General features: G+C 44.8%; 1 protein-coding gene and 42 non-coding genes across 43 annotated transcripts in view; 1 reads left to right on the top strand and 42 right to left on the bottom strand.

Moving 5' to 3' along the window:
- Nucleotides 1-776: 776 nt before the first annotated feature.
- On the bottom strand, nucleotides 777-849 carry trnam-cau (transfer RNA methionine (anticodon CAU)). Its single transcript has one exon. It is a non-coding gene; the product is annotated as a tRNA-Met (tRNA).
- Nucleotides 850-907: 58 nt separating this feature from the next.
- The window catches only part of LOC142993095 (guanylate cyclase soluble subunit beta-2-like), a 38,039-nt gene continuing 14,628 nt past the window's right edge, over nucleotides 908-24,318 (top strand). Inside the window, exons 1-7 of the mRNA XM_076143726.1 lie at nucleotides 908-964; nucleotides 3,367-3,440; nucleotides 3,530-3,624; nucleotides 4,868-5,028; nucleotides 5,146-5,245; nucleotides 5,401-5,573; nucleotides 5,648-5,753. Of these exons, the coding sequence (XP_075999841.1) occupies nucleotides 908-964; nucleotides 3,367-3,440; nucleotides 3,530-3,624; nucleotides 4,868-5,028; nucleotides 5,146-5,245; nucleotides 5,401-5,573; nucleotides 5,648-5,753 (766 nt within the window). The remainder of the gene's footprint in view (nucleotides 965-3,366; nucleotides 3,441-3,529; nucleotides 3,625-4,867; nucleotides 5,029-5,145; nucleotides 5,246-5,400; nucleotides 5,574-5,647; nucleotides 5,754-24,318) is intronic.
- trnak-uuu (transfer RNA lysine (anticodon UUU)) lies at nucleotides 6,627-6,699 on the bottom strand. The gene has a single exon. It is a non-coding gene; the product is annotated as a tRNA-Lys (tRNA).
- On the bottom strand, nucleotides 6,965-7,037 carry trnak-uuu (transfer RNA lysine (anticodon UUU)). Its single transcript has one exon. It is a non-coding gene; the product is annotated as a tRNA-Lys (tRNA).
- On the bottom strand, nucleotides 7,295-7,367 carry trnak-uuu (transfer RNA lysine (anticodon UUU)). The gene has a single exon. It is a non-coding gene; the product is annotated as a tRNA-Lys (tRNA).
- Nucleotides 7,938-8,010, bottom strand: trnak-uuu (transfer RNA lysine (anticodon UUU)). The gene has a single exon. It is a non-coding gene; the product is annotated as a tRNA-Lys (tRNA).
- Nucleotides 8,269-8,341, bottom strand: trnak-uuu (transfer RNA lysine (anticodon UUU)). Its single transcript has one exon. It is a non-coding gene; the product is annotated as a tRNA-Lys (tRNA).
- On the bottom strand, nucleotides 8,912-8,984 carry trnak-uuu (transfer RNA lysine (anticodon UUU)). The gene has a single exon. It is a non-coding gene; the product is annotated as a tRNA-Lys (tRNA).
- Nucleotides 9,250-9,322, bottom strand: trnak-uuu (transfer RNA lysine (anticodon UUU)). Its single transcript has one exon. It is a non-coding gene; the product is annotated as a tRNA-Lys (tRNA).
- trnak-uuu (transfer RNA lysine (anticodon UUU)) lies at nucleotides 9,893-9,965 on the bottom strand. Its single transcript has one exon. It is a non-coding gene; the product is annotated as a tRNA-Lys (tRNA).
- On the bottom strand, nucleotides 10,536-10,608 carry trnak-uuu (transfer RNA lysine (anticodon UUU)). Its single transcript has one exon. It is a non-coding gene; the product is annotated as a tRNA-Lys (tRNA).
- Nucleotides 10,867-10,939, bottom strand: trnak-uuu (transfer RNA lysine (anticodon UUU)). The gene has a single exon. It is a non-coding gene; the product is annotated as a tRNA-Lys (tRNA).
- Nucleotides 11,205-11,277, bottom strand: trnak-uuu (transfer RNA lysine (anticodon UUU)). Its single transcript has one exon. It is a non-coding gene; the product is annotated as a tRNA-Lys (tRNA).
- On the bottom strand, nucleotides 11,536-11,608 carry trnak-uuu (transfer RNA lysine (anticodon UUU)). The gene has a single exon. It is a non-coding gene; the product is annotated as a tRNA-Lys (tRNA).
- Nucleotides 12,179-12,251, bottom strand: trnak-uuu (transfer RNA lysine (anticodon UUU)). Its single transcript has one exon. It is a non-coding gene; the product is annotated as a tRNA-Lys (tRNA).
- Nucleotides 12,517-12,589, bottom strand: trnak-uuu (transfer RNA lysine (anticodon UUU)). The gene has a single exon. It is a non-coding gene; the product is annotated as a tRNA-Lys (tRNA).
- On the bottom strand, nucleotides 12,855-12,927 carry trnak-uuu (transfer RNA lysine (anticodon UUU)). The gene has a single exon. It is a non-coding gene; the product is annotated as a tRNA-Lys (tRNA).
- On the bottom strand, nucleotides 13,184-13,257 carry trnak-uuu (transfer RNA lysine (anticodon UUU)). Its single transcript has one exon. It is a non-coding gene; the product is annotated as a tRNA-Lys (tRNA).
- trnak-uuu (transfer RNA lysine (anticodon UUU)) lies at nucleotides 13,828-13,900 on the bottom strand. Its single transcript has one exon. It is a non-coding gene; the product is annotated as a tRNA-Lys (tRNA).
- On the bottom strand, nucleotides 14,166-14,238 carry trnak-uuu (transfer RNA lysine (anticodon UUU)). Its single transcript has one exon. It is a non-coding gene; the product is annotated as a tRNA-Lys (tRNA).
- On the bottom strand, nucleotides 14,495-14,568 carry trnak-uuu (transfer RNA lysine (anticodon UUU)). The gene has a single exon. It is a non-coding gene; the product is annotated as a tRNA-Lys (tRNA).
- Nucleotides 15,139-15,211, bottom strand: trnak-uuu (transfer RNA lysine (anticodon UUU)). Its single transcript has one exon. It is a non-coding gene; the product is annotated as a tRNA-Lys (tRNA).
- trnak-uuu (transfer RNA lysine (anticodon UUU)) lies at nucleotides 15,459-15,531 on the bottom strand. Its single transcript has one exon. It is a non-coding gene; the product is annotated as a tRNA-Lys (tRNA).
- Nucleotides 16,025-16,097, bottom strand: trnak-uuu (transfer RNA lysine (anticodon UUU)). Its single transcript has one exon. It is a non-coding gene; the product is annotated as a tRNA-Lys (tRNA).
- On the bottom strand, nucleotides 16,363-16,435 carry trnak-uuu (transfer RNA lysine (anticodon UUU)). The gene has a single exon. It is a non-coding gene; the product is annotated as a tRNA-Lys (tRNA).
- trnak-uuu (transfer RNA lysine (anticodon UUU)) lies at nucleotides 16,694-16,766 on the bottom strand. The gene has a single exon. It is a non-coding gene; the product is annotated as a tRNA-Lys (tRNA).
- Nucleotides 17,337-17,409, bottom strand: trnak-uuu (transfer RNA lysine (anticodon UUU)). Its single transcript has one exon. It is a non-coding gene; the product is annotated as a tRNA-Lys (tRNA).
- On the bottom strand, nucleotides 17,668-17,740 carry trnak-uuu (transfer RNA lysine (anticodon UUU)). Its single transcript has one exon. It is a non-coding gene; the product is annotated as a tRNA-Lys (tRNA).
- On the bottom strand, nucleotides 18,311-18,383 carry trnak-uuu (transfer RNA lysine (anticodon UUU)). The gene has a single exon. It is a non-coding gene; the product is annotated as a tRNA-Lys (tRNA).
- trnak-uuu (transfer RNA lysine (anticodon UUU)) lies at nucleotides 18,649-18,721 on the bottom strand. The gene has a single exon. It is a non-coding gene; the product is annotated as a tRNA-Lys (tRNA).
- trnak-uuu (transfer RNA lysine (anticodon UUU)) lies at nucleotides 18,980-19,052 on the bottom strand. The gene has a single exon. It is a non-coding gene; the product is annotated as a tRNA-Lys (tRNA).
- trnak-uuu (transfer RNA lysine (anticodon UUU)) lies at nucleotides 19,318-19,390 on the bottom strand. Its single transcript has one exon. It is a non-coding gene; the product is annotated as a tRNA-Lys (tRNA).
- Nucleotides 19,649-19,721, bottom strand: trnak-uuu (transfer RNA lysine (anticodon UUU)). The gene has a single exon. It is a non-coding gene; the product is annotated as a tRNA-Lys (tRNA).
- On the bottom strand, nucleotides 20,292-20,364 carry trnak-uuu (transfer RNA lysine (anticodon UUU)). The gene has a single exon. It is a non-coding gene; the product is annotated as a tRNA-Lys (tRNA).
- trnak-uuu (transfer RNA lysine (anticodon UUU)) lies at nucleotides 20,630-20,702 on the bottom strand. The gene has a single exon. It is a non-coding gene; the product is annotated as a tRNA-Lys (tRNA).
- Nucleotides 20,959-21,032, bottom strand: trnak-uuu (transfer RNA lysine (anticodon UUU)). The gene has a single exon. It is a non-coding gene; the product is annotated as a tRNA-Lys (tRNA).
- trnak-uuu (transfer RNA lysine (anticodon UUU)) lies at nucleotides 21,603-21,675 on the bottom strand. Its single transcript has one exon. It is a non-coding gene; the product is annotated as a tRNA-Lys (tRNA).
- On the bottom strand, nucleotides 22,246-22,318 carry trnak-uuu (transfer RNA lysine (anticodon UUU)). Its single transcript has one exon. It is a non-coding gene; the product is annotated as a tRNA-Lys (tRNA).
- trnak-uuu (transfer RNA lysine (anticodon UUU)) lies at nucleotides 22,577-22,649 on the bottom strand. The gene has a single exon. It is a non-coding gene; the product is annotated as a tRNA-Lys (tRNA).
- trnak-uuu (transfer RNA lysine (anticodon UUU)) lies at nucleotides 22,915-22,987 on the bottom strand. Its single transcript has one exon. It is a non-coding gene; the product is annotated as a tRNA-Lys (tRNA).
- Nucleotides 23,245-23,318, bottom strand: trnak-uuu (transfer RNA lysine (anticodon UUU)). The gene has a single exon. It is a non-coding gene; the product is annotated as a tRNA-Lys (tRNA).
- Nucleotides 23,888-23,960, bottom strand: trnak-uuu (transfer RNA lysine (anticodon UUU)). Its single transcript has one exon. It is a non-coding gene; the product is annotated as a tRNA-Lys (tRNA).
- On the bottom strand, nucleotides 24,226-24,298 carry trnak-uuu (transfer RNA lysine (anticodon UUU)). Its single transcript has one exon. It is a non-coding gene; the product is annotated as a tRNA-Lys (tRNA).

The following is a 24,318-nucleotide window of genomic DNA, read 5'->3' as shown; positions in this document are numbered from 1 at the left end:
TCCTGTGGTGTTCTCTTGACAGTGATGGCTGACATGATTTAAATCGCTGGTCCTCTGCAGCCGCCTCCCTGCATGCATTGCTCAAGTGCAATGTCAAGGTGAGGGTATGTGTGTGTATCCTGGGGCAAGATTCCTGACCCACCCTGTGGATCCCCTGTCCTCAGCTTAAGAGGTAGAGGCTTGTGGTTTGCTTTGGTCTTTGACGAAACAAAGCTTTGTGGATATGGATAATACAGGGGAAAGGTTACTGAGATTTCTGTTTGTCCAGGCAGAGAAAAGGGTAAAGAGATTTATATTACGGTTTTTGTAGAGAAGTCACACCTGATCTTTGGGATTCATCTCTCAGTGATGTCATCATTGACATTTTCTCTTAGTAATACAGAGAATTGACCATCAACAAAAGCCTTGTTATGGAAACAGAGGGATGACGTAGTATAGGCCTTCATATTACTGATGGAATTTGTCTAGATTTGTTTCAATTTATCAGTGACATTTAGTATTAGCTCATTTGTTCATACTGTCTGTTACATGCAAATTAAACATAATTCAGATTTTCCATACACCCAGTTAATGGTAATATTTAGGTTTTAGTATTTGCTTTTATCAGCTTTCCTGGGATCCTCTGGAGAAATAGTACAGCCTTGTGAAATAAAGTTTCACAAAGTGAGTCAGTCTACTTCTACTTTGCAAGGTTTTACAAAGGTAAAAAGTTTACAAAAACAGATTAATATAGGTAGATAAAAATGAGATAATATTTTTTTTTAAGAAAAAAAGTGTGCCCCGTGTGAGGCTCGAACTCACGACCTTCAGATTATGAGACTGACGCGCTGCCTACTGCGCCAACGAGGCTTTTCAAACATGCTCACGCACGCTTAGATGACTTTCAGCCAATCAGATTCGCGTAATAATGGACGACAGCCAATGGGTGTTGCTCAGTGTTGTCAAACACGGATACAACGGTACGGTACGAGGAGAGTCCATGAATATGTTAGAAAAACTGAATGATCGACAAAACATTCACCCAAAAAACATGACATGATAAATGCCTAAAATATCATAATGCTGTTACATAATAAATGTCCCTATTGGATAAATAAAAGTATTGAAACGAAATTGAAAATGATTGAACGTAAAGCTGTTGTTGCACACTTATGAAATGAGGCTTCTCACAAGTGTGTAGTGTAGAAAGTTTACTTAATAAATCAGGTTCTGTAAAACGCACGGACACAATTCCCAATGCACCTCAGCTCACCGCCCAGGCAACAAGTGTGTGCGCGCGTGCGTGAGTCCTATCGTCACTTACATCATTCAACAACAGCATAAACTCTACATGACAACATTCACATGACCAGTCACCATTGTACATCAGGGTGAAACATAAATACACACCAACACATAGACTTCCCACAAGTCTATCTGTACGACTAGCATAATCACCGAAACTTTAGCCATTCTTTTCCGCCAGTGCGCGCTATAAAAACCACAACAAAACGGGGCATTCGTACATCAGCCACTTATCCCGCCGTATTCATTAACTACTACGCAATACACACATTATGTTTATTAGTGGGAGCGTCTCTCATTCTGAGACATTAACACACAATGGCAATTAACACCTCACCTCAGCTCACCGTCCAGGCAACAGCAGCATCATTACAGTAGTATTGCCCGGACAGGACCTCAGGGGTCTAGGTTGGTGGAGTTGCTCCCCCATTGCCTGTCGGCAATTAATGTATCAATTATCCCTGTTACCATGTACCACATCGTCTTCATATGCAAAGCTAAACACTATTAATTAATTACAACATCAAAATAAAACAGTAAAACCAAAACTGTAAGGGAGTGTCTTCTGTTATGTCCAGTTCCCTCATACTGTAAGTCTTTGCCTTTGAGTGAAATGAGGTTCAACACCCCAACAATGCTGCTAAATACGTTAACTTACATTTAGCATTCACAAGGGAAGTATTCACAATACTGATATGATATTAATAATCAGTAATATCTAAGCAAAGTATGTGATTACCAAGAATAAAAAATAGACTTTTCAGTACATAATGAAGGCCTCAATTTTAGCCAAAGGTGGGAATCCAACCGGCGACGTTGGGATCAAAATCTGTCATATATCAACATTTATCAAAATACAAGAATAGATAGATATAGACTTTTATAGAATAAGGTTTTTAAATAGATTTAAGTAATTTATGTATAAATTAAAATGTATAAACAATGGTGATGGAGGATTAGGAAAAATCCCTTTCTCCACCATTTCTCTCCTTTTTCCTCTCTTCTTCTCTCCAGTTCTTCCTTCCCCTTCCCGTCTTTGCAACGGGAAGGGGAACATAGACCAGAAGTGAAGAAATCGTGATGTTTAGTTAAATTTCATTTTTATTTCACTCCCAATCCTGGGGAACTGAATATACCTAAGACAAGTAGGGAATCTGCCACATTACTGCCACTCTGTGGTCAAAAGATGTTACTACTGCTTAGGGAGGGGGGTAGAAAGGGGAAAGCTGTTGATCTTGAGCTTTCCGGTTCGATACCCACCCGTGGCATAAATTGAGACGTTGAGAGGTTATTTTTTTAACTAAATATTTCTCTTTAATTTCACTCCTAATCCTGTAATCTTGTTCTTTGTTGACCAATTTAACTTTAAAGGATGATGTGCATTTCTGTGTTGATGCTGCCTCTGTATCTCTGTATCCTCTGCAGCTGCTTTAGGAAGTGTTACTAGGTGACTTTTACTTTTGTAAAATTGTTGTCTGTTTTTGTGGAACATTCCTGATAAAATGAAGTGTAAATAGAAATACAAAATAAATGAAATAACTATATTTATGTCATGTTGTATGTCACTGTGTCTTTCTTACATTCATGCAATACAGTATTGAACACATCAGAGCATGTTTGGTTTATTATTTTGTATTACTACCTAAAATTATATCATTGAATTAATTATAGACATTTGTAGTCAATGGTCTCGGTCTCGGTCTCTCTCTCTCTCTTTCTCTCTCTTTCTCTCCCCTCTCTACCCCTCCATCACTCCCCCCCTCTCTCTGCCTCTCTCCCCCTCCCTCTCTCCCTCCCTCTCATTGTGCTGGGTGAATTCAGCAGGACAGGATCAACACACAATCATGGTGAGTTTGTGCAGTTTTCTTGAACGACCAACTTTAACCAGTTGTCGTGGGGATCATGTGTATTTATGTATGTATTTACAATTTCTATTCTGTTGCACATGACACATAAGAATGCCAGTCTAATTGTCTCACCCAGCATGTAATCAGGAAACAATAACTAGTGGGAACGAATGATGAAGTATAGGAAATGGAAAGTGGAACATAGGTGACCAGATAGCATCTGTGTGTTTTGCAGTATGGCTTCATCAACAGCTGCCTCAAATCTCTGGTGATGGAGAAATTTGGGCCGGAGAGCTGGGACAAACTTAGGTCTGACTTTTAGTATCATGTGTGCAGTACAACAGACAGTGATTGTTTAGTACATGATGTTACAAGATGTGTTTATGCTGTCTCTGTAGCTCTCTTGCAGGAGTCCAGGACACCTTCATGACCTATCATGTTTACGATGACATCCTCACGCTCAGCCTGGTGCAGGAGGCCTGTGCACTGCTGGGTACGATCTATAACAAAAACCAGATATGAGAGAAATGAGCAGTTATACACAGTGCGAATAATCCTGTGTGTAAATGAATATACAGTATATACAGGAATATCCAATCGCTGTGGGACAGGAGGTGTAACAGAGGTGTAGGGGTGTAGACACAGATTTGATACACAAAATGAGTTCTGTGCCATGAACTATATAAACCAAGTACAACCTAAATTCTGAATTAACCCTTAGTTCATGGCACAGAACTCATTTCATACACCAAATCTTCTGTGTTACGCGTATTTGCATATTTGCACATGGCCTGACAAGTGTCAGACTGAGACCTTTTTAGTCCTGATGCAGAAAATTAGAAACATATAAACGCATTTCTTCAAACGCCTTACAGTTATTGCAGTAACATTTTACTGGTTGAAAATTGGCCAACATTTAAATAAATGAAGGAATACTTGGAGTAAATAAATAAAACATTGGCTGTTGCAGGTGTGAACTCGTATCTTTGCATGTGGTTCCCAACGATTTAGGTGTTAACAATGTCCCTGATGGGATGCAACAGGTTACACCCAGTAGGTGTTTCTGGTGTTAGGTGTTGTCCCTGCAAGACTATTTTGCTTTTTGGGGGTTTCTATTTTTCTGGTCACTCAGTGTGTGAGGTTAAATTACTTTGAAATGATCGTGGATATAAAAATTTGGTCCATACATGCTCCAAATTTGATCCACCTTCCCATGTTCTCCAGCTTTCCCCAACACATTCCCCGACCATATGGGAGACATATGTTATATCTTACAGAGGAACAAACTGTATTACAGTGCCAAACATCTGAGGCTTTTGATGTCCATGGATCAAATTTTATTACATGAAACTCAGTCTCTCCACTTTGCTTATAGGAATTATAAAATTCCGTCTTGATCTTATTCCTCGTTCTCACATCCCTGGGGTTTGATTATCTCCACTGCATGTGCTTTGGGGAATTTGGCAGTAATTGAATGTTTGCATTAGTGTGATGTTCTGTGGGAATCACTGAGATCTTCTTCACACAAACAAGTCTACTGTCGGTCTGTCGCCAAAAATAGATGGAATGTATTCTGTCTGCATTGTGATTTGTTTTCAGTATGCGGGTCATTTCTTTTATTCTTTGCAGGTCTGTAAGTGTAAATCTTTGATTAATACATCGACATTAGACCTTCAAATTTAAACCACATCATCAGTGTGTGTTGTAATGATGTGACTTTTTTGCTGATGTTGCAGAAATTTCTCCTGAAGAGTTTCTCAAGCTCTTTGGAGAACATTTCTTTACTTTCTGTAAGCAAGCTGGTTATGACTCCATGCTCAGAACACTGGGAGGAAATCTTATTGAGTTCATTGGGAACTTGGATGCGCTCCATAGTTACCTTGCCCTTTCCTACCAGGTATGTGTGTTGTTGGTTGTTACTTTTAAGTGTGTCGACTGGAGAAATATCTAGAAAATAACTTAGAATGCCTACAATTTAGAAGAAAAAATCTGTATAATCTCTACTGTTCACCAGGAAATGAACGCACCATCTTTCCGAGTGGAGACAACTGAAGATGGGAAGATGCTGCTTCATTACTATTCTGACAGAAAGGGCCTGTACCATATCGTACCAGGTAAAAAATGAGCTTATGTCATCATATGACATGTTTTGTTTTGACTCTAAGGAGACATAGTGTTCCATCATCTGATCTGAAACCTAAAAAATAACATATAGTGACAACACAGCCTCTGAATCATTGACTGCTTATTTTTTCTGATTGTCTTGCAGGAATCATGGAGGCAGTTGCCAAGGACTTTTTTGACAGCAATGTGACCATGTTAGTTCTAAATCAGTCTGAGGAAGATGAGCGGACAGGGAAAAAGGAGCATGTTGTTTTTATGGTCAAACAAACCAACCAAGGTGGAAAGATCAGAGACCAGGACCATTCCAGAGATGGGACAGTACGTCTGTGGGTTTGCACATTTTGTGTTTGTCTGGGTTTTATCCATATAGTCTTTCTTGTGTCTCCCTGCAGGAGGCATTATTCAGAAAAATGAGGGAGAGGTGCGTGTCAATGGCAGGGAAGAAGAAGGGTTGGGACCTTATTAGGACATTGGTACTCCATCGACGTAATGAACAAGGTAGTGTAACTTTTCATAACTTTCTGTTCTGTTTTCATTTTTTGTAATCAATGCAAAGAGCAGTGAAATGTAATCTCACTTCCATTTTACCTGACAAGTAGGTAGTGGAATCACCAAATCTGGCCAAAAGTCATGTATGAAGATTCATTTTCAAAACTTAAATCAACTAAGGTATGAATCAATCAGGCTATACTCCTGATGATTATGACTAAGGCATAAGCCGGTTTGAGTCCCTGCCGAGGTGCCCCTGAGCAAGGCAGCGAACCCTCAATTGCTCCCCCCTCTGTAATGGGTGGTAATGTAATGTAAGTCGCTTTAGATAAAAGCGTCTGCCAATCGTAATGTAAAGTAATGTAAAAAGGCGAAAGGCAAAAGCCTCCCATTTAGGGTAATTTCTTAGGGGACAGAAGTTTTTTTTTTTATAGATTCAACTTTATTGTCAGTGAGCAAGTACAGGTACAAGCCAATGAAATGTTGTGACAAAAAAGCTACTTACACCAAAGGAGCAGAAGGAAGAAGAATGCCAAAAGGCAGAAAAAGTGCTGTACAAATTATCCCTGGACCCTCAGATTAAAAGTCTGATGCTCTACCGTCTGAGCTACACAGGCACTTGTTGGTGTCACTCAAGGTATGTTCTGAAATCTGAGGACAGAACTTAACATTTATCACAAAACCATGGACCTTAAGATGTTCAGTCTTAAGCTCTCCAACCAAGGTTTTTTGGCTGAAAAGCAAAGGCATCACATCTAGGGTAAGGGTTAAAGGGGGGGTTGGAATTTCTCAGGGGATGGAAGTCGTGACAGAATAGCTGCTAAGTCCAAGGGAGCAGCAGGAATGCAGAACGCCAACAGGTAGCAACAGAGCATAAACAGACACCTGAACAGGGACTTGAACCCTGGACCCTCAGATTAAAAGTCTGATGCTCTACCGTCTGAGCTACACAGGCCCTTGTTGGGGCCACTCAAGGTATGTTCTGAAATCTGAGGACAGAACTTGATATTTGTGATAAGAGCAGGGACCTTAAGGTGTTCAGTCTAAAGCTCCCAAACCAAGGTTTTTTGGCTGAAAAGCAAAGGCATCACATCTAGGGTAAGGGTTATAGAGGGGGTTGGAATTTCTCAGGGGACAGAAGTTGTGACAGAATAGCTGCTAAGTCCAAAGGAGCAGCAGGAATGCAGAATGCCAACAGGTAGCAACAGAGCATAAACAGACGCCTGAACAGGGACTTGAACCCTGGACCCTCAGATTAAAAGTCTGATGCTCTACCGTCTGAGCTACACAGGCCCTTGTTGGTGTTACTAAAGGTATGTTCTGAAATCTGAGGTCAGAACTTGACATTTGTGATAAGAGCAGGGACCTTAAGGTGTTCAGTCTAAAGCTCCCAAACCAAGGTTTTTTGGCTGAAAAGCAAAGGCATGACATCTAGGGTAAGGGTTATAGGGGGGTTGGAATTTCTCAGGGGACAGAAGTTGTGACAGAATAGCTGCTAAGTCCAAAGGAGCAGCAGGAATGCCAACAGGTAGCAACAGAGAATAAACAGACGCCTGAACAGGGACTTGAACCCTGGACCCTCAGATTAAAAGTCTGATGCTCTACCGTCTGAGCTACACAGGCCCTTGTTGGGGTCACTCAAGGTATGTTCTGAAATCTGAGGTCAGAACTTGACATTTGTGATAAGAGCAGGGACCTTAAGATGTTCAGTCTAAAGCTCCCAAACCAAGGTTTTTTGGCTGATAAGCAAAGGCATCACATCTAGGGTAAGGGTTATAGGCGGGGTTGGAATTTCTCAGGGGACAGAAGTTGTGACAGAATAGCGGTTAACTCCAAACAATGCCAACAGAGCATAAACGAGCGCCTGAACAGGGACTTGAACCCTGGACCCTCAGATTCTGATGCTCTACCATCTGAGCTACACAGGCACTTGTTGGTGTCACTCAAGGTATGTTCTGAAATCTGAGGACAGAACTTAACATTTATCACAAAACCATGGACCTTAAGATGTTCAGTCTTAAGCTCTCCAACCAAGGTTTTTTGGCTGAAAAGCAAAGGCATCACATCTAGGGTAAGGGTTAAAGGGGGGGTTGGAATTTCTCAGGGGATGGAAGTCGTGACAGAATAGCTGCTAAGTCCAAGGGAGCAGCAGGAATGCAGAACGCCAACAGGTAGCAACAGAGCATAAACAGACGCCTGAACAGGGACTTGAACCCTGGACCCTCAGATTAAAAGTCTGATGCTCTACCGTCTGAGCTACACAGGCCCTTGTTGGGGTCACTCAAGGTATGTTCTGAAATCTGAGGTCAGAACTTGACATTTGTGATAAGAGCAGGGACCTTAAGATGTTCAGTCTAAAGCTCCCAAACCAAGGTTTTTTGGCTGAAAAGCAAAGGCATGACATCTAGGGTAAGGGTTATAGGGGGGGTTGGAATTTCTCAGGGGACAGAAGTTGTGACAGAATAGCTGCTAAGTCCAAAGGAGCAGCAGGAATGCCAACAGGTAGCAACAGAGCATAAACAGACGCCTGAACAGGGACTTGAACCCTGGACCCTCAGATTAAAAGTCTGATGCTCTACCGTCTGAGCTACAAAGGCCCTTGTTGGGGTCACTCAAGGTATGTTCTGAAATCTGAGGTCAGAACTTGACATTTGTGATAAGAGCAGGGACCTTAAGATGTTCAGTCTAAAGCTCCCAAACCAAGTTTTTTTGGCTGATAAGCAAAGGCATCACATCTAGGGTAAGGGTTATAGGCGGGGTTGGAATTTCTCAGGGGACGGAAGTTGTGACAGAATAGCAGTTAACTCCAAACAATGCCAACAGAGCATAAACGAGCGCCTGAACAGGGACTTGAACCCTGGACCCTCAGATTCTGATGCTCTACCGTCTGAGCTACACAGGCACTTGTTGGTGTCACTCAAGGTATGTTCTGAAATCTGAGGACAGAACTTAACATTTATCACAAAACCATGGACCTTAAGATGTTCAGTCTTAAGCTCTCCAACCAAGGTTTTTTGGCTGAAAAGCAAAGGCATCACATCTAGGGTAAGGGTTAAAGGGGGGGTTGGAATTTCTCAGGGGATGGAAGTCGTGACAGAATAGCTGCTAAGTCCAAGGGAGCAGCAGGAATGCAGAACGCCAACAGGTAGCAACAGAGCATAAACAGACACCTGAACAGGGACTTGAACCCTGGACCCTCAGATTAAAAGTCTGATGCTCTACCGTCTGAGCTACACAGGCCCTTGTTGGGGCCACTCAAGGTATGTTCTGAAATCTGAGGACAGAACTTGATATTTGTGATAAGAGCAGGGACCTTAAGGTGTTCAGTCTAAAGCTCCCAAACCAAGGTTTTTTGGCTGAAAAGCAAAGGCATCACATCTAGGGTAAGGGTTATAGGGGGGGTTGGAATTTCTCAGGGGACAGAAGTTGTGACAGAATAGCTGCTAAGTCCAAAGGAGCAGCAGGAATGCAGAATGCCAACAGGTAGCAACAGAGCATAAACAGACGCCTGAACAGGGACTTGAACCCTGGACCCTCAGATTAAAAGTCTGATGCTCTACCGTCTGAGCTACACAGGCCCTTGTTGGGGTCACTCAAGGTATGTTCTGAAATCTGAGGTCAGAACTTGACATTTGTGATAAGAGCAGGGACCTTAAGATGTTCAGTCTAAAGCTCCCAAACCAAGGTTTTTTGGCTGATAAGCAAAGGCATCACATCTAGGGTAAGGGTTATAGGCGGGGTTGGAATTTCTCAGGGGACAGAAGTTGTGACAGAATAGCGGTTAACTCCAAACAATGCCAACAGAGCATAAACGAGCGCCTGAACAGGGACTTGAACCCTGGACCCTCAGATTCTGATGCTCTACCATCTGAGCTACACAGGCACTTGTTGGTGTCACTCAAGGTATGTTCTGAAATCTGAGGACAGAACTTAACATTTATCACAAAACCATGGACCTTAAGATGTTCAGTCTTAAGCTCTCCAACCAAGGTTTATTGGCTGAAAAGCAAAGGCATCACATCTAGGGTAAGGGTTAAAGGGGGGGTTGGAATTTCTCAGGGGATGGAAGTCGTGACAGAATAGCTGCTAAGTCCAAGGGAGCAGCAGGAATGCAGAACGCCAACAGGTAGCAACAGAGCATAAACAGACGCCTGAACAGGGACTTGAACCCTGGACCCTCAGATTAAAAGTCTGATGCTCTACCGTCTGAGCTACACAGGCCCTTGTTGGGGTCACTCAAGGTATGTTCTGAAATCTGAGGTCAGAACTTGACATTTGTGATAAGAGCAGGGACCTTAAGATGTTCAGTCTAAAGCTCCCAAACCAAGGTTTTTTGGCTGAAAAGCAAAGGCATGACATCTAGGGTAAGGGTTATAGGGGGGGTTGGAATTTCTCAGGGGACAGAAGTTGTGACAGAATAGCGGTTAACTCCAAACAATGCCAACAGAGCATAAACGAGCGCCTGAACAGGGACTTGAACCCTGGACCCTCAGATTCTGATGCTCTACCATCTGAGCTACACAGGCACTTGTTGGTGTCACTCAAGGTATGTTCTGAAATCTGAGGACAGAACTTAACATTTATCACAAAACCATGGACCTTAAGATGTTCAGTCTTAAACTCTCCAACCAAGGTTTTTTGGCTGAAAAGCAAAGGCATCACATCTAGGGTAAGGGTTAAACGGGGGGTTGGAATTTCTCAGGGGATGGAAGTCGTGACAGAATAGCTGCTAAGTCCAAGGGAGCAGCAGGAATGCAGAACGCCAACAGGTAGCAACAGAGCATAAACAGACGCCTGAACAGGGACTTGAACCCTGGACCCTCAGATTAAAAGTCTGATGCTCTACCATCTGAGCTACACAGGCCCTTGTTGGGGTCACTCAAGGTATGTTCTGAAATCTGAGGTCAGAACTTGACATTTGTGATAAGAGCAGGGACCTTAAGATGTTCAGTCTAAAGCTCCCAAACCAAGGTTTTTTGGCTGAAAAGCAAAGGCATGACATCTAGGGTAAGGGTTATAGGAGGGGTTGGAATTTCTCAGGGGACAGAAGTTGTGACAGAATAGCTGCTAAGTCCAAAGGAGCAGCAGGAATGCCAACAGGTAGCAACAGAGCATAAACAGACGCCTGAACAGGGACTTGAACCCTGGACCCTCAGATTAAAAGTCTGATGCTCTACCGTCTGAGCTACACAGGCCCTTGTTGGGGCCACTCAAGGTATGTTCTGAAATCTGAGGACAGAACTTGATATGTGTGATAAGAGCAGGGACCTTAAGGTGTTCAGTCTAAAGCTCCCAAACGAAGGTTTTTTGGCTGAAAAGCAAAGGCATCACATCTAGGGTAAGGGTTATAGGGGGGGGTGGAATTTCTCAGGGGACAGAAGTTGTGACAGAATAGCTGCTAAGTCCAAAGGAGCAGCAGGAATGCAGAATGCCAACAGGTAGCAACAGAGCATAAACAGACGCCTGAACAGGTACTTGAACCCTGGACCCTCAGATTAAAAGTCTGATGCTCTACCGTCTGAGCTACACAGGCCCTTGTTGGTGTTACTAAAGGTATGTTCTGAAATCTGAGGTCAGAACTTGACATTTGTGATAAGAGCAGGGACCTTAAGGTGTTCAGTCTAAAGCTCCCAAACCAAGGTTTTTTGGCTGAAAAGCAAAGGCATGACATCTAGGGTAAGGGTTATAGGGGGGGTTGGAATTTCTCAGGGGACAGAAGTTGTGACAGAATAGCTGCTAAGTCCAAAGGAGCAGCAGGAATGCCAACAGGTAGCAACAGAGAATAAACAGACGCCTGAACAGGGACTTGAACCCTGGACCCTCAGATTAAAAGTCTGATGCTCTACCGTCTGAGCTACACAGGCCCTTGTTGGGGTCACTCAAGGTATGTTCTGAAATCTGAGGTCAGAACTTGACATTTGTGATAAGAGCAGGGACCTTAAGATGTTCAGTCTAAAGCTCCCAAACCAAGGTTTTTTGGCTGATAAGCAAAGGCATCACATCTAGGGTAAGGGATAAAGGCGGGGTTGGAATTTCTCAGGGGACAGAAGTTGTGACAGAATAGCGGTTAACTCCAAACAATGCCAACAGAGCATAAACGAGCGCCTGAACAGGGACTTGAACACTGGACCCTCAGATTCTGATGCTCTACCGTCTGAGCTACACAGGCACTTGTTGGTGTCACTCAAGGTATGTTCTGAAATCTGAGGACAGAACTTAACATTTATCACAAAACCATGGACCTTAAGATGTTCAGTCTTAAGCTCTCCAACCAAGGTTTTTTGGCTGAAAAGCAAAGGCATCACATCTAGGGTAAGGGTTAAAGGGGGGGTTGGAATTTCTCAGGGGATGGAAGTCGTGACAGAATAGCTGCTAAGTCCAAGGGAGCAGCAGGAATGCAGAACGCCAACAGGTAGCAACAGAGCATAAACAGACGCCTGAACAGGGACTTGAACCCTGGACCCTCAGATTAAAAGTCTGATGCTCTACCGTCTGAGCTACACAGGCCCTTGTTGGGGCCACTCAAGGTATGTTCTGAAATCTGAGGACAGAACTTGATATTTGTGATAAGAGCAAGGACCTTAAGGTGTTCAGTCTAAAGCTCCCAAACCAAGGTTTTTTGGCTGAAAAGCAAAGGCATCACATCTAGGGTAAGGGTTAAAGGGGGGGTTGGAATTTCTCAGGGGATGGAAGTCGTGACAGAATAGCTGCTAAGTCCAAGGGAGCAGCAGGAATGCAGAACGCCAACAGGTAGCAACAGAGCATAAACAGACGCCTGAACAGGGACTTGAACCCTGGACCCTCAGATTAAAAGTCTGATGCTCTACCGTCTGAGCTACACAGGCCCTTGTTGGGGCCACTCAAGGTATGTTCTGAAATCTGAGGACAGAACTTGATATTTGTGATAAGAGCAAGGACCTTAAGGTGTTCAGTCTAAAGCTCCCAAACCAAGGTTTTTTGGCTGAAAAGCAAAGGCATCACTTCTAGGGTAAGGGTTATAGGGTGGGTTGGAATTTCTCAGGGGACAGAAGTTGTGACAGAATAGCTGCTAAGTCCAAAGGAGCAGCAGGAATGCAGAATGCCAACAGGTAGCAACAGAGCATAAACAGACGCCTGAACAGGGACTTGAACCCTGGACCCTCAGATTAAAAGTCTGATGCTCTACCGTCTGAGCTACACAGGCCCTTGTTGGTGTTACTAAAGGTATGTTCTGAAATCTGAGGTCAGAACTTGACATTTGTGATAAGAGCAGGGACCTTAAGGTGTTCAGTCTAAAGCTCCCAAACCAAGGTTTTTTGGCTGAAAAGCAAAGGCATCACATCTAGGGTAAGGGTTATAGGGGGGGGGGGTGGAATTTCTCAGGGGACAGAAGTTGTGACAGAATAGCTGCTAAGTCCAAAGGAGCAGCAGGAATGCAGAATGCCAAAAGGTAGCAACAGAGCCCTGAACAGGGACTTGAACCCTGGACCCTCAGATTAAAAATCTGATGCTCTACCGTCTGAGCTACACAGGCCCTTGTTGGTGTCACTCAAGGTATGTTCTGAAATCTGAGGTCAGAACTTGACATTTGTGATAAGAGCAGGGACCTTAAGATGTTCAGTCTAAAGCTCCCAAACCAAGGTTTTTTGGCTGATAAGCAAAGGCATCACATCTAGGGTAAGGGTTATAGGCGGGGTTGGAATTTCTCAGGGGACAGAAGTTGTGACAGAATAGCGGTTAACTCCAAACAATGCCAACAGAGCATAAATGAGCGCCTGAACAGGGACTTGAACCCTGGACCCTCAGATTCTGATGCTCTACCGTCTGAGCTACACAGGCACTTGTTGGTGTCACTCAAGGTATGTTCTGAAATCTGAGGACAGAACTTAACATTTATCACAAAACCATGGACCTTAAGATGTTCAGTCTTAAGCTCTCCAACCAAGGTTTTTTGGCTGAAAAGCAAAGGCATCACATCTAGGGTAAGGGTTAAAGGGGGGGTTGGAATTTCTCAGGGGATGGAAGTCGTGACAGAATAGCTGCTAAGTCCAAGGGAGCAGCAGGAATGCAGAACGCCAACAGGTAGCAACAGAGCATAAACAGACGCCTGAACAGGGACTTGAACCCTGGACCCTCAGATTAAAAGTCTGATGCTCTACCGTCTGAGCTACACAGGCCCTTGTTGGGGCCACTCAAGGTATGTTCTGAAATCTGAGGACAGAACTTGATATTTGTGATAAGAGCAAGGACCTTAAGGTGTTCAGTCTAAAGCTCCCAAACCAAGGTTTTTTGGCTGAAAAGCAAAGGCATCACTTCTAGGGTAAGGGTTATAGGGTGGGTTGGAATTTCTCAGGGGACAGAAGTTGTGACAGAATAGCTGCTAAGTCCAAAGGAGCAGCAGGAATGCAGAATGCCAACAGGTAGCAACAGAGCATAAACAGACGCCTGAACAGGGACTTGAACCCTGGACCCTCAGATTAAAAGTCTGATGCTCTACCGTCTGAGCTACACAGGCCCTTGTTGGTGTTACTAAAGGTATGTTCGGAAATCTGAGGTCAGAACTTGACATTTGTGATAAGAGCAGGGACCTTAAGGTGTTCAGTCTAAAGCTCCCAAACCAAGGTTTTTTGGCTGAAAAGCAAAGGCATCACATCTAGGGTAAGGGTTATAGGGGGGGGGGGTGGAATTTCTCAGGGGACAGAAGTTGTGACAGAATAGCTGCTAAGTCCAAAGGAGCAGCAGGAATGCAGAATGCCAAAAGGTAGCAACAGAGCCCTGAACAGGGACTTGAACCCTGGACCCTCAGATTAAAAATCTGATGCTCTACCGTCTGAGCTACACAGGCCCTTGTTGGTGTCACTCAAGGTATGTTCTGAAATCTGAGGTCAGAACTTGACATTTGTGATAAGAGCAGGGACCTTAAGATGTTCAGTCTAAAGCTCCCAAACCAAGGTTTTTTGGCTGATAAGCAAAGGCATCACATCTAGGGTAAGGGTTATAGGCGGGGTTGGAATTTCTCAGGGGACAGAAGTTGTGACAAAATAGCGGTTAACTCCAAACAATGCCAACAGAGCATAAATGAGCGCCTGAACAGGGACTTGAACCCTGGACCCTCAGATTCTGATGCTCTACCGTCTGAGCTACACAGGCACTTGTTGGTGTCACTCAAGGTATGTTCTGAAATCTGAGGACAGAACTTAACATTTATCACAAAACCATGGACCTTAAGATGTTCAGTCTTAAGCTCTCCAACCAAGGTTTTTTGGCTGAAAAGCAAAGGCATCACATCTAGGGTAAGGGTTAAAGGGGGGGTTGGAATTTCTCAGGGGACGGAAGTCGTGACAGAATAGCTGCTAAGTCCAAAGGAGCAGCAGGAATGCAGAACGCCAACAGGTAGCAACAGAGCATAAACAGACGCCTGAACAGGGACTTGAACCCTGGACCCTCAGATTAAAAGTCTGATGCTCTACCGTCTGAGCTACACAGGCCCTTGTTGGGGTCACTCAAGGTATGTTCTGACATCTGAGGTCAGAACTTGACATTTGTGATAAAAGCAGGGACCTTAAGATGTTCAGTCTAAAGCTCCCAAACCAAGGTTTTTTGGCTGATAAGCAAAGGCATCACATCTAGGGTAAGGGTTAAGGGGGGGTTGGAATTCCTCAGGGGACGGAAGTTGTGACAGAATAGCGGTTAATTCCAAAATATGCCAACAGGTAGCAACAGAGAATCAACATATGCCTGAACAGGGACTTGAACCCTGGACCCTCAGATTAAAAGTCTGATGCTCTACCGTCTGAGCTACACAGGCCCTTGTTGGTGTTACTCAAGGTATGTTCTGAAATCTGAGGTCAGAACTTGACATTTGTCTCAAGAGCAGGGACCTTAAGATGTTAAGTCTTGAGCTCCCCAAACCAAGGTTTTTTGGCTGAAAAGCAAAGGCATCACATCTAGGGTAAGGGTTATAGGAGGGTTTGGAATTCCTCAGGGGACGGAAGTCGTGACAGAATAGCTGCTGAGTCCAAAGGTCTACCGTCTGAGCTACACAGGCCCTTGTTGGTGTATATCAAGGTATGTTCTGAAATCTGAGGTCAGAACTTGACATTTATCAAAAAACCATTGACCTTAAGATGTTCAGTTTAAAGCTCCCCAACCAAGGTTTTTTGGCTGAAAAGCAAAGGCATCACATCTAGGGTAAGAGTTAGAGGGTGGGGGGGGGGTTGGAATTCCCAGTGGACAGAAGATGTGATAGAAAAGCGGTTAACTCCAAAATATGCCAACAGGTAGCAACGAGCATAAACAGACGCCTGAACAGGGACTTGAAACCTGGACCCTCAGATTAAAAGTCTGATGCTCTACCGTCTGAGCTACACAGGCCCTTGTTGGTGTCACTCAAGGTATGTTCTGAAATCTGAGGACAGAACTTAACATTTATCACAAAACCATGGACCTTAAGATGTTCAGTCTTAAGCTCTCCAACCAAGGTTTTTTGGCTGAAAAGCAAAGGCATCACATCTAGGGTAAGGGTTAAAGGGGGGGTTGGAATTTCTCAGGGGATGGAAGTCGTGACAGAATAGCTGCTAAGTCCAAGGGAGCAGCAGGAATGCAGAACGCCAACAGGTAGCAACAGAGCATAAACAGACGCCTGAACAGGGACTTGAACCCTGGACCCTCAGATTAAAAGTCTGATGCTCTACCGTCTGAGCTACACAGGCCCTTGTTGGGGTCACTCAAGGTATGTTCTGAAATCTGAGGTCAGAACTTGACATTTGTGATAAGAGCAGGGACCTTAAGATGTTCAGTCTAAAGCTCCCAAACCAAGGTTTTTTGGCTGAAAAGCAAAGGCATGACATCTAGGGTAAGGGTTATAGGGGGGGTTGGAATTTCTCAGGGGACAGAAGTTGTGACAGAATAGCTGCTAAGTCCAAAGGAGCAGCAGGAATGCCAACAGGTAGCAACAGAGCATAAACAGACGCCTGAACAGGGACTTGAACCCTGGACCCTCAGATTAAAAGTCTGATGCTCTACCGTCTGAGCTACACAGGCCCTTGTTGGGGTCACTCAAGGTATGTTCTGAAATCTGAGGTCAGAACTTGACATTTGTGATAAGAGCAGGGACCTTAAGATGTTCAGTCTAAAGTTCCCAAACCAAGGTTTTTTGGCTGATAAGCAAAGGCATCACATCTAGGGTAAGGGTTATAGGCGGGGTTGGAATTTCTCAGGGGACAGAAGTTGTGACAGAATAGCGGTTAACTCCAAACAATGCCAACAGAGCATAAACGAGCGCCTGAACAGGGACTTGAACCCTGGACCCTCAGATTCTGATGCTCTACCGTCTGAGCTACACAGGCACTTGTTGGTGTCACTCAAGGTATGTTCTGAAATCTGAGGACAGAACTTAACATTTATCACAAAACCATGGACCTTAAGATGTTCAGTCTTAAGCTCTCCAACCAAGGTTTTTTGGCTGAAAAGCAAAGGCATCACATCTAGGGTAAGGGTTAAAGGGGGGGTTGGAATTTCTCAGGGGATGGAAGTCGTGACAGAATAGCTGCTAAGTCCAAGGGAGCAGCAGGAATGCAGAACGCCAACAGGTAGCAACAGAGCATAAACAGATGCCTGAACAGGGACTTGAACCCTGGACCCTCAGATTAAAAGTCTGATGCTCTACCGTCTGAGCTACACAGGCCCTTGTTGGGGTCACTCAAGGTATGTTCTGAAATCTGAGGTCAGAACTTGACATTTGTGATAAGAGCAGGGACCTTAAGATGTTCAGTCTAAAGCTCCCAAACCAAGGTTTTTTGGCTGAAAAGCAAAGGCATGACATCTAGGGTAAGGGTTATAGGGGGGGTTGGAATTTCTCAGGGGACAGAAGTTGTGACAGAATAGCTGCTAAGTCCAAAGGAGCAGCAGGAATGCCAACAGGTAGCAACAGAGCATAAACAGACGCCTGAACAGGGACTTGAACCCTGGACCCTCAGATTAAAAGTCTGATGCTCTACCGTCTGAGCTACAAAGGCCCTTGTTGGGGTCACTCAAGGTATGTTCTGAAATCTGAGGTCAGAACTTGACATTTGTGATAAGAGCAGGGACCTTAAGATGTTCAGTCTAAAGCTCCCAAACCAAGTTTTTTTGGCTGATAAGCAAAGGCATCACATCTAGGGTAAGGGTTATAGGCGGGGTTGGAATTTCTCAGGGGACGGAAGTTGTGACAGAATAGCAGTTAACTCCAAACAATGCCAACAGAGCATAAACGAGCGCCTGAACAGGGACTTGAACCATGGACCCTCAGATTCTGAGCCTCTACCGTCTGAGCTACACAGGCACTTGTTGGTGTCACTCAAGGTATGTTCTGAAATCTGAGGACAGAACTTAACATTTATCACAAAACCATGGACCTTAAGATGTTCAGTCTTAAGCTCTCCAACCAAGGTTTTTTGGCTGAAAAGCAAAGGCATCACATCTAGGGTAAGGGTTAAAGGGGGGGTTGGAATTTCTCAGGGGATGGAAGTCGTGACAGAATAGCTGCTAAGTCCAAGGGAGCAGCAGGAATGCAGAACGCCAACAGGTAGCAACAGAGCATAAACAGACACCTGAACAGGGACTTGAACCCTGGACCCTCAGATTAAAAGTCTGATGCTCTACCGTCTGAGCTACACAGGCCCTTGTTGGGGCCACTCAAGGTATGTTCTGAAATCTGAGGACAGAACTTGATATTTGTGATAAGAGCAGGGACCTTAAGGTGTTCAGTCTAAAGCTCCCAAACCAAGGTTTTTTGGCTGAAAAGCAAAGGCATCACATCTAGGGTAAGGGTTATAGGGGGGGTTGGAATTTCTCAGGGGACAGAAGTTGTGACAGAATAGCTGCTAAGTCCAAAGGAGCAGCAGGAATGCAGAATGCCAACAGGTAGCAACAGAGCATAAACAGACGCCTGAACAGGGACTTGAACCCTGGACCCTCAGATTAAAAGTCTGATGCTCTACCGTCTGAGCTACACAGGCCCTTGTTGGGGTCACTCAAGGTATGTTCTGAAATCTGAGGTCAGAACTTGACATTTGTGATAAGAGCAGGGACCTTAAGATGTTCAGTCTAAAGCTCCCAAACCAAGGTTTTTTGGCTGATAAGCAAAGGCATGACATCTAGGGTAAGGGTTATAGGAGGGGTTGGAATTTCTCAGGGGACAGAAGTTGTGACAGAATAGCTGCTAAGTCCAAAGGAGCAGCAGGAATGCCAACAGGTAGCAACAGAGCATAAACAGACGCCTGAACAGGGACTTGAACCCTGGACCCTCAGATTAAAAGTCTGATGCTCTACCGTCTGAGCTACACAGGCCCTTGTTGGGGCCACTCAAGGTATGTTCTGAAATCTGAGGACAGAACTTGATATGTGTGATAAGAGCAGGGACCTTAAGGTGTTCAGTCTAAAGCTCCCAAACCAAGGTTTTTTGGCTGAAAAGCAAAGGCATCACATCTAGGGTAAGGGTTATAGGGGGGGGTGGAATTTCTCAGGGGACAGAAGTTGTGACAGAATAGCTGCTAAGTCCAAAGGAGCAGCAGGAATGCAGAATGCCAACAGGTAGCAACAGAGCATAAACAGACGCCTGAACAGGTACTTGAACCCTGGACCCTCAGATTAAAAGTCTGATGCTCTACCGTCTGAGCTACACAGGCCCTTGTTGGTGTTACTAAAGGTATGTTCTGAAATCTGAGGTCAGAACTTGACATTTGTGATAAGAGCAGGGACCTTAAGGTGTTCAGTCTAAAGCTCCCAAACCAAGGTTTTTTGGCTGAAAAGCAAAGGCATGACATCTAGGGTAAGGGTTATAGGGGGGGTTGGAATTTCTCAGGGGACAGAAGTTGTGACAGAATAGCTGCTAAGTCCAAAGGAGCAGCAGGAATGCCAACAGGTAGCAACAGAGAATAAACAGACGCCTGAACAGGGACTTGAACCCTGGACCCTCAGATTAAAAGTCTGATGCTCTACCGTCTGAGCTACACAGGCCCTTGTTGGGGTCACTCAAGGTATGTTCTGAAATCTGAGGTCAGAACTTGACATTTGTGATAAGAGCAGGGACCTTAAGATGTTCAGTCTAAAGCTCCCAAACCAAGGTTTTTTGGCTGATAAGCAAAGGCATCACATCTAGGGTAAGGGATAAAGGCGGGGTTGGAATTTCTCAGGGGACAGAAGTTGTGACAGAATAGCGGTTAACTCCAAACAATGCCAACAGAGCATAAACGAGCGCCTGAACAGGGACTTGAACACTGGACCCTCAGATTCTGATGCTCTACCGTCTGAGCTACACAGGCACTTGTTGGTGTCACTCAAGGTATGTTCTGAAATCTGAGGACAGAACTTAACATTTATCACAAAACCATGGACCTTAAGATGTTCAGTCTTAAGCTCTCCAACCAAGGTTTTTTGGCTGAAAAGCAAAGGCATCACATCTAGGGTAAGGGTTAAAGGGGGGGTTGGAATTTCTCAGGGGATGGAAGTCGTGACAGAATAGCTGCTAAGTCCAAGGGAGCAGCAGGAATGCAGAACGCCAACAGGTAGCAACAGAGCATAAACAGACGCCTGAACAGGGACTTGAACCCTGGACCCTCAGATTAAAAGTCTGATGCTCTACCGTCTGAGCTACACAGGCCCTTGTTGGGGCCACTCAAGGTATGTTCTGAAATCTGAGGACAGAACTTGATATTTGTGATAAGAGCAAGGACCTTAAGGTGTTCAGTCTAAAGCTCCCAAACCAAGGTTTTTTGGCTGAAAAGCAAAGGCATCACTTCTAGGGTAAGGGTTATAGGGTGGGTTGGAATTTCTCAGGGGACAGAAGTTGTGACAGAATAGCTGCTAAGTCCAAAGGAGCAGCAGGAATGCAGAATGCCAACAGGTAGCAACAGAGCATAAACAGACGCCTGAACAGGGACTTGAACCCTGGACCCTCAGATTAAAAGTCTGATGCTCTACCGTCTGAGCTACACAGGCCCTTGTTGGTGTTACTAAAGGTATGTTCTGAAATCTGAGGTCAGAACTTGACATTTGTGATAAGAGCAGGGACCTTAAGGTGTTCAGTCTAAAGCTCCCAAACCAAGGTTTTTTGGCTGAAAAGCAAAGGCATCACATCTAGGGTAAGGGTTATAGGGGGGGGGGGTGGAATTTCTCAGGGGACAGAAGTTGTGACAGAATAGCTGCTAAGTCCAAAGGAGCAGCAGGAATGCAGAATGCCAAAAGGTAGCAACAGAGCCCTGAACAGGGACTTGAACCCTGGACCCTCAGATTAAAAATCTGATGCTCTACCGTCTGAGCTACACAGGCCCTTGTTGGTGTCACTCAAGGTATGTTCTGAAATCTGAGGTCAGAACTTGACATTTGTGATAAGAGCAGGGACCTTAAGATGTTCAGTCTAAAGCTCCCAAACCAAGGTTTTATGGCTGATAAGCAAAGGCATCACATCTAGGGTAAGGGTTATAGGCGGGGTTGGAATTTCTCAGGGGACAGAAGTTGTGACAGAATAGCGGTTAACTCCAAACAATGCCAACAGAGCATAAACGAGCGCCTGAACAGGGACTTGAACCCTGGACCCTCAGATTCTGATGCTCTACCATCTGAGCTACACAGGCACTTGTTGGTGTCACTCAAGGTATGTTCTGAAATCTGAGGACAGAACTTAACATTTATCACAAAACCATGGACCTTAAGATGTTCAGTCTTAAGCTCTCCAACCAAGGTTTATTGGCTGAAAAGCAAAGGCATCACATCTAGGGTAAGGGTTAAAGGGGGGGTTGGAATTTCTCAGGGGATGGAAGTCGTGACAGAATAGCTGCTAAGTCCAAGGGAGCAGCAGGAATGCAGAACGCCAACAGGTAGCAACAGAGCATAAACAGACGCCTGAACAGGGACTTGAACCCTGGACCCTCAGATTAAAAGTCTGATGCTCTACCGTCTGAGCTACACAGGCCCTGGTTGGGGTCACTCAAGGTATGTTCTGAAATCTGAGGTCAGAACTTGACATTTGTGATAAGAGCAGGGACCTTAAGATGTTCAGTCTAAAGCTCCCAAACCAAGGTTTTTTGGCTGAAAAGCAAAGGCATGACATCTAGGGTAAGGGTTATAGGGGGGGTTGGAATTTCTCAGGGGACAGAAGTTGTGACAGAATAGCGGTTAACTCCAAACAATGCCAACAGAGCATAAACGAGCGCCTGAACAGGGACTTGAACCCTGGACCCTCAGATTCTGATGCTCTACCATCTGAGCTACACAGGCACTTGTTGGTGTCACTCAAGGTATGTTCTGAAACCTGAGGACAGAACTTAACATTTATCACAAAACCATGGACCTTAAGATGTTCAGTCTTAAACTCTCCAACCAAGGTTTTTTGGCTGAAAAGCAAAGGCATCACATCTAGGGTAAGGGTTAAAGGGGGGGTTGGAATTTCTCAGGGGATGGAAGTCGTGACAGAATAGCTGCTAAGTCCAAGGGAGCAGCAGGAATGCAGAACGCCAACAGGTAGCAACAGAGCATAAACAGACGCCTGAACAGGGACTTGAACCCTGGACCCTCAGATTAAAAGTCTGATGCTCTACCATCTGAGCTACACAGGCCCTTGTTGGGGTCACTCAAGGTATGTTCTGAAATCTGAGGTCAGAACTTGACATTTGTGATAAGAGCAGGGACCTTAAGATGTTCAGTCTAAAGCTCCCAAACCAAGGTTTTTTGGCTGAAAAGCAAAGGCATGACATCTAGGGTAAGGGTTATAGGAGGGGTTGGAATTTCTCAGGGGACAGAAGTTGTGACAGAATAGCTGCTAAGTCCAAAGGAGCAGCAGGAATGCCAACAGGTAGCAACAGAGCATAAACAGACGCCTGAACAGGGACTTGAACCCTGGACCCTCAGATTAAAAGTCTGATGCTCTACCGTCTGAGCTACACAGGCCCTTGTTGGGGCCACTCAAGGTATGTTCTGAAATCTGAGGACAGAACTTGATATGTGTGATAAGAGCAGGGACCTTAAGGTGTTCAGTCTAAAGCTCCCAAACCAAGGTTTTTTGGCTGAAAAGCAAAGGCATCACATCTAGGGTAAGGGTTATAGGGGGGGGTGGAATTTCTCAGGGGACAGAAGTTGTGACAGAATAGCTGCTAAGTCCAAAGGAGCAGCAGGAATGCAGAATGCCAACAGGTAGCAACAGAGCATAAACAGACGCCTGAACAGGTACTTGAACCCTGGACCCTCAGATTAAAAGTCTGATGCTCTACCGTCTGAGCTACACAGGCCCTTGTTGGTGTTACTAAAGGTATGTTCTGAAATCTGAGGTCAGAACTTGACATTTGTGATAAGAGCAGGGACCTTAAGGTGTTCAGTCTAAAGCTCCCAAACCAAGGTTTTTTGGCTGAAAAGCAAAGGCATGACATCTAGGGTAAGGGTTATAGGGGGGGTTGGAATTTCTCAGGGGACAGAAGTTGTGACAGAATAGCTGCTAAGTCCAAAGGAGCAGCAGGAATGCCAACAGGTAGCAACAGAGAATAAACAGCGGCTGAACAGGGACTTGAACCCTGGACCCTCAGATTAAAAGTCTGATGCTCTACCGTCTGAGCTACACAGGCCCTTGTTGGGGTCACTCAAGGTATGTTCTGAAATCTGAGGTCAGAACTTGACATTTGTGATAAGAGCAGGGACCTTAAGATGTTCAGTCTAAAGCTCCCAAACCAAGGTTTTTTGGCTGATAAGCAAAGGCATCACATCTAGGGTAAGGGATAAAGGCGGGGTTGGAATTTCTCAGGGGACAGAAGTTGTGACAGAATAGCGGTTAACTCCAAACAATGCCAACAGAGCATAAACGAGCGCCTGAACAGGGACTTGAACACTGGACCCTCAGATTCTGATGCTCTACCGTCTGAGCTACACAGGCACTTGTTGGTGTCACTCAAGGTATGTTCTGAAATCTGAGGACAGAACTTAACATTTATCACAAAACCATGGACCTTAAGATGTTCAGTCTTAAGCTCTCCAACCAAGGTTTTTTGGCTGAAAAGCAAAGGCATCACATCTAGGGTAAGGGTTAAAGGGGGGGTTGGAATTTCTCAGGGGATGGAAGTCGTGACAGAATAGCTGCTAAGTCCAAGGGAGCAGCAGGAATGCAGAACGCCAACAGGTAGCAACAGAGCATAAACAGACGCCTGAACAGGGACTTGAACCCTGGACCCTCGGATTAAAAGTCTGATGCTCTACCGTCTGAGCTACACAGGCCCTTGTTGGGGCCACTCAAGGTATGTTCTGAAATCTGAGGACAGAACTTGATATTTGTGATAAGAGCAAGGACCTTAAGGTGTTCAGTCTAAAGCTCCCAAACCAAGGTTTTTTGGCTGAAAAGCAAAGGCATCACATCTAGGGTAAGGGTTATAGGGTGGGTTGGAATTTCTCAGGGGACAGAAGTTGTGACAGAATAGCTGCTAAGTCCAAAGGAGCAGCAGGAATGCAGAATGCCAACAGGTAGCAACAGAGCATAAACAGACGCCTGAACAGGGACTTGAACCCTGGACCCTCAGATTAAAAGTCTGATGCTCTACCGTCTGAGCTACACAGGCCCTTGTTGGTGTTACTAAAG

The sequence above is a fragment of the Genypterus blacodes genome, unplaced genomic scaffold, assembly GCF_046128005.1.
Source record: "Genypterus blacodes isolate CSIRO-AG114 ecotype Tasmania unplaced genomic scaffold, CSIRO-AGI_Gbla_v1 ptg000027l_1, whole genome shotgun sequence".
Taxonomy (NCBI): domain Eukaryota; kingdom Metazoa; phylum Chordata; class Actinopteri; order Ophidiiformes; family Ophidiidae; genus Genypterus; species Genypterus blacodes.
Note: the sequence above shows the minus strand (reverse complement) of the source record. Positions and strands in the feature narration are given on the sequence as shown.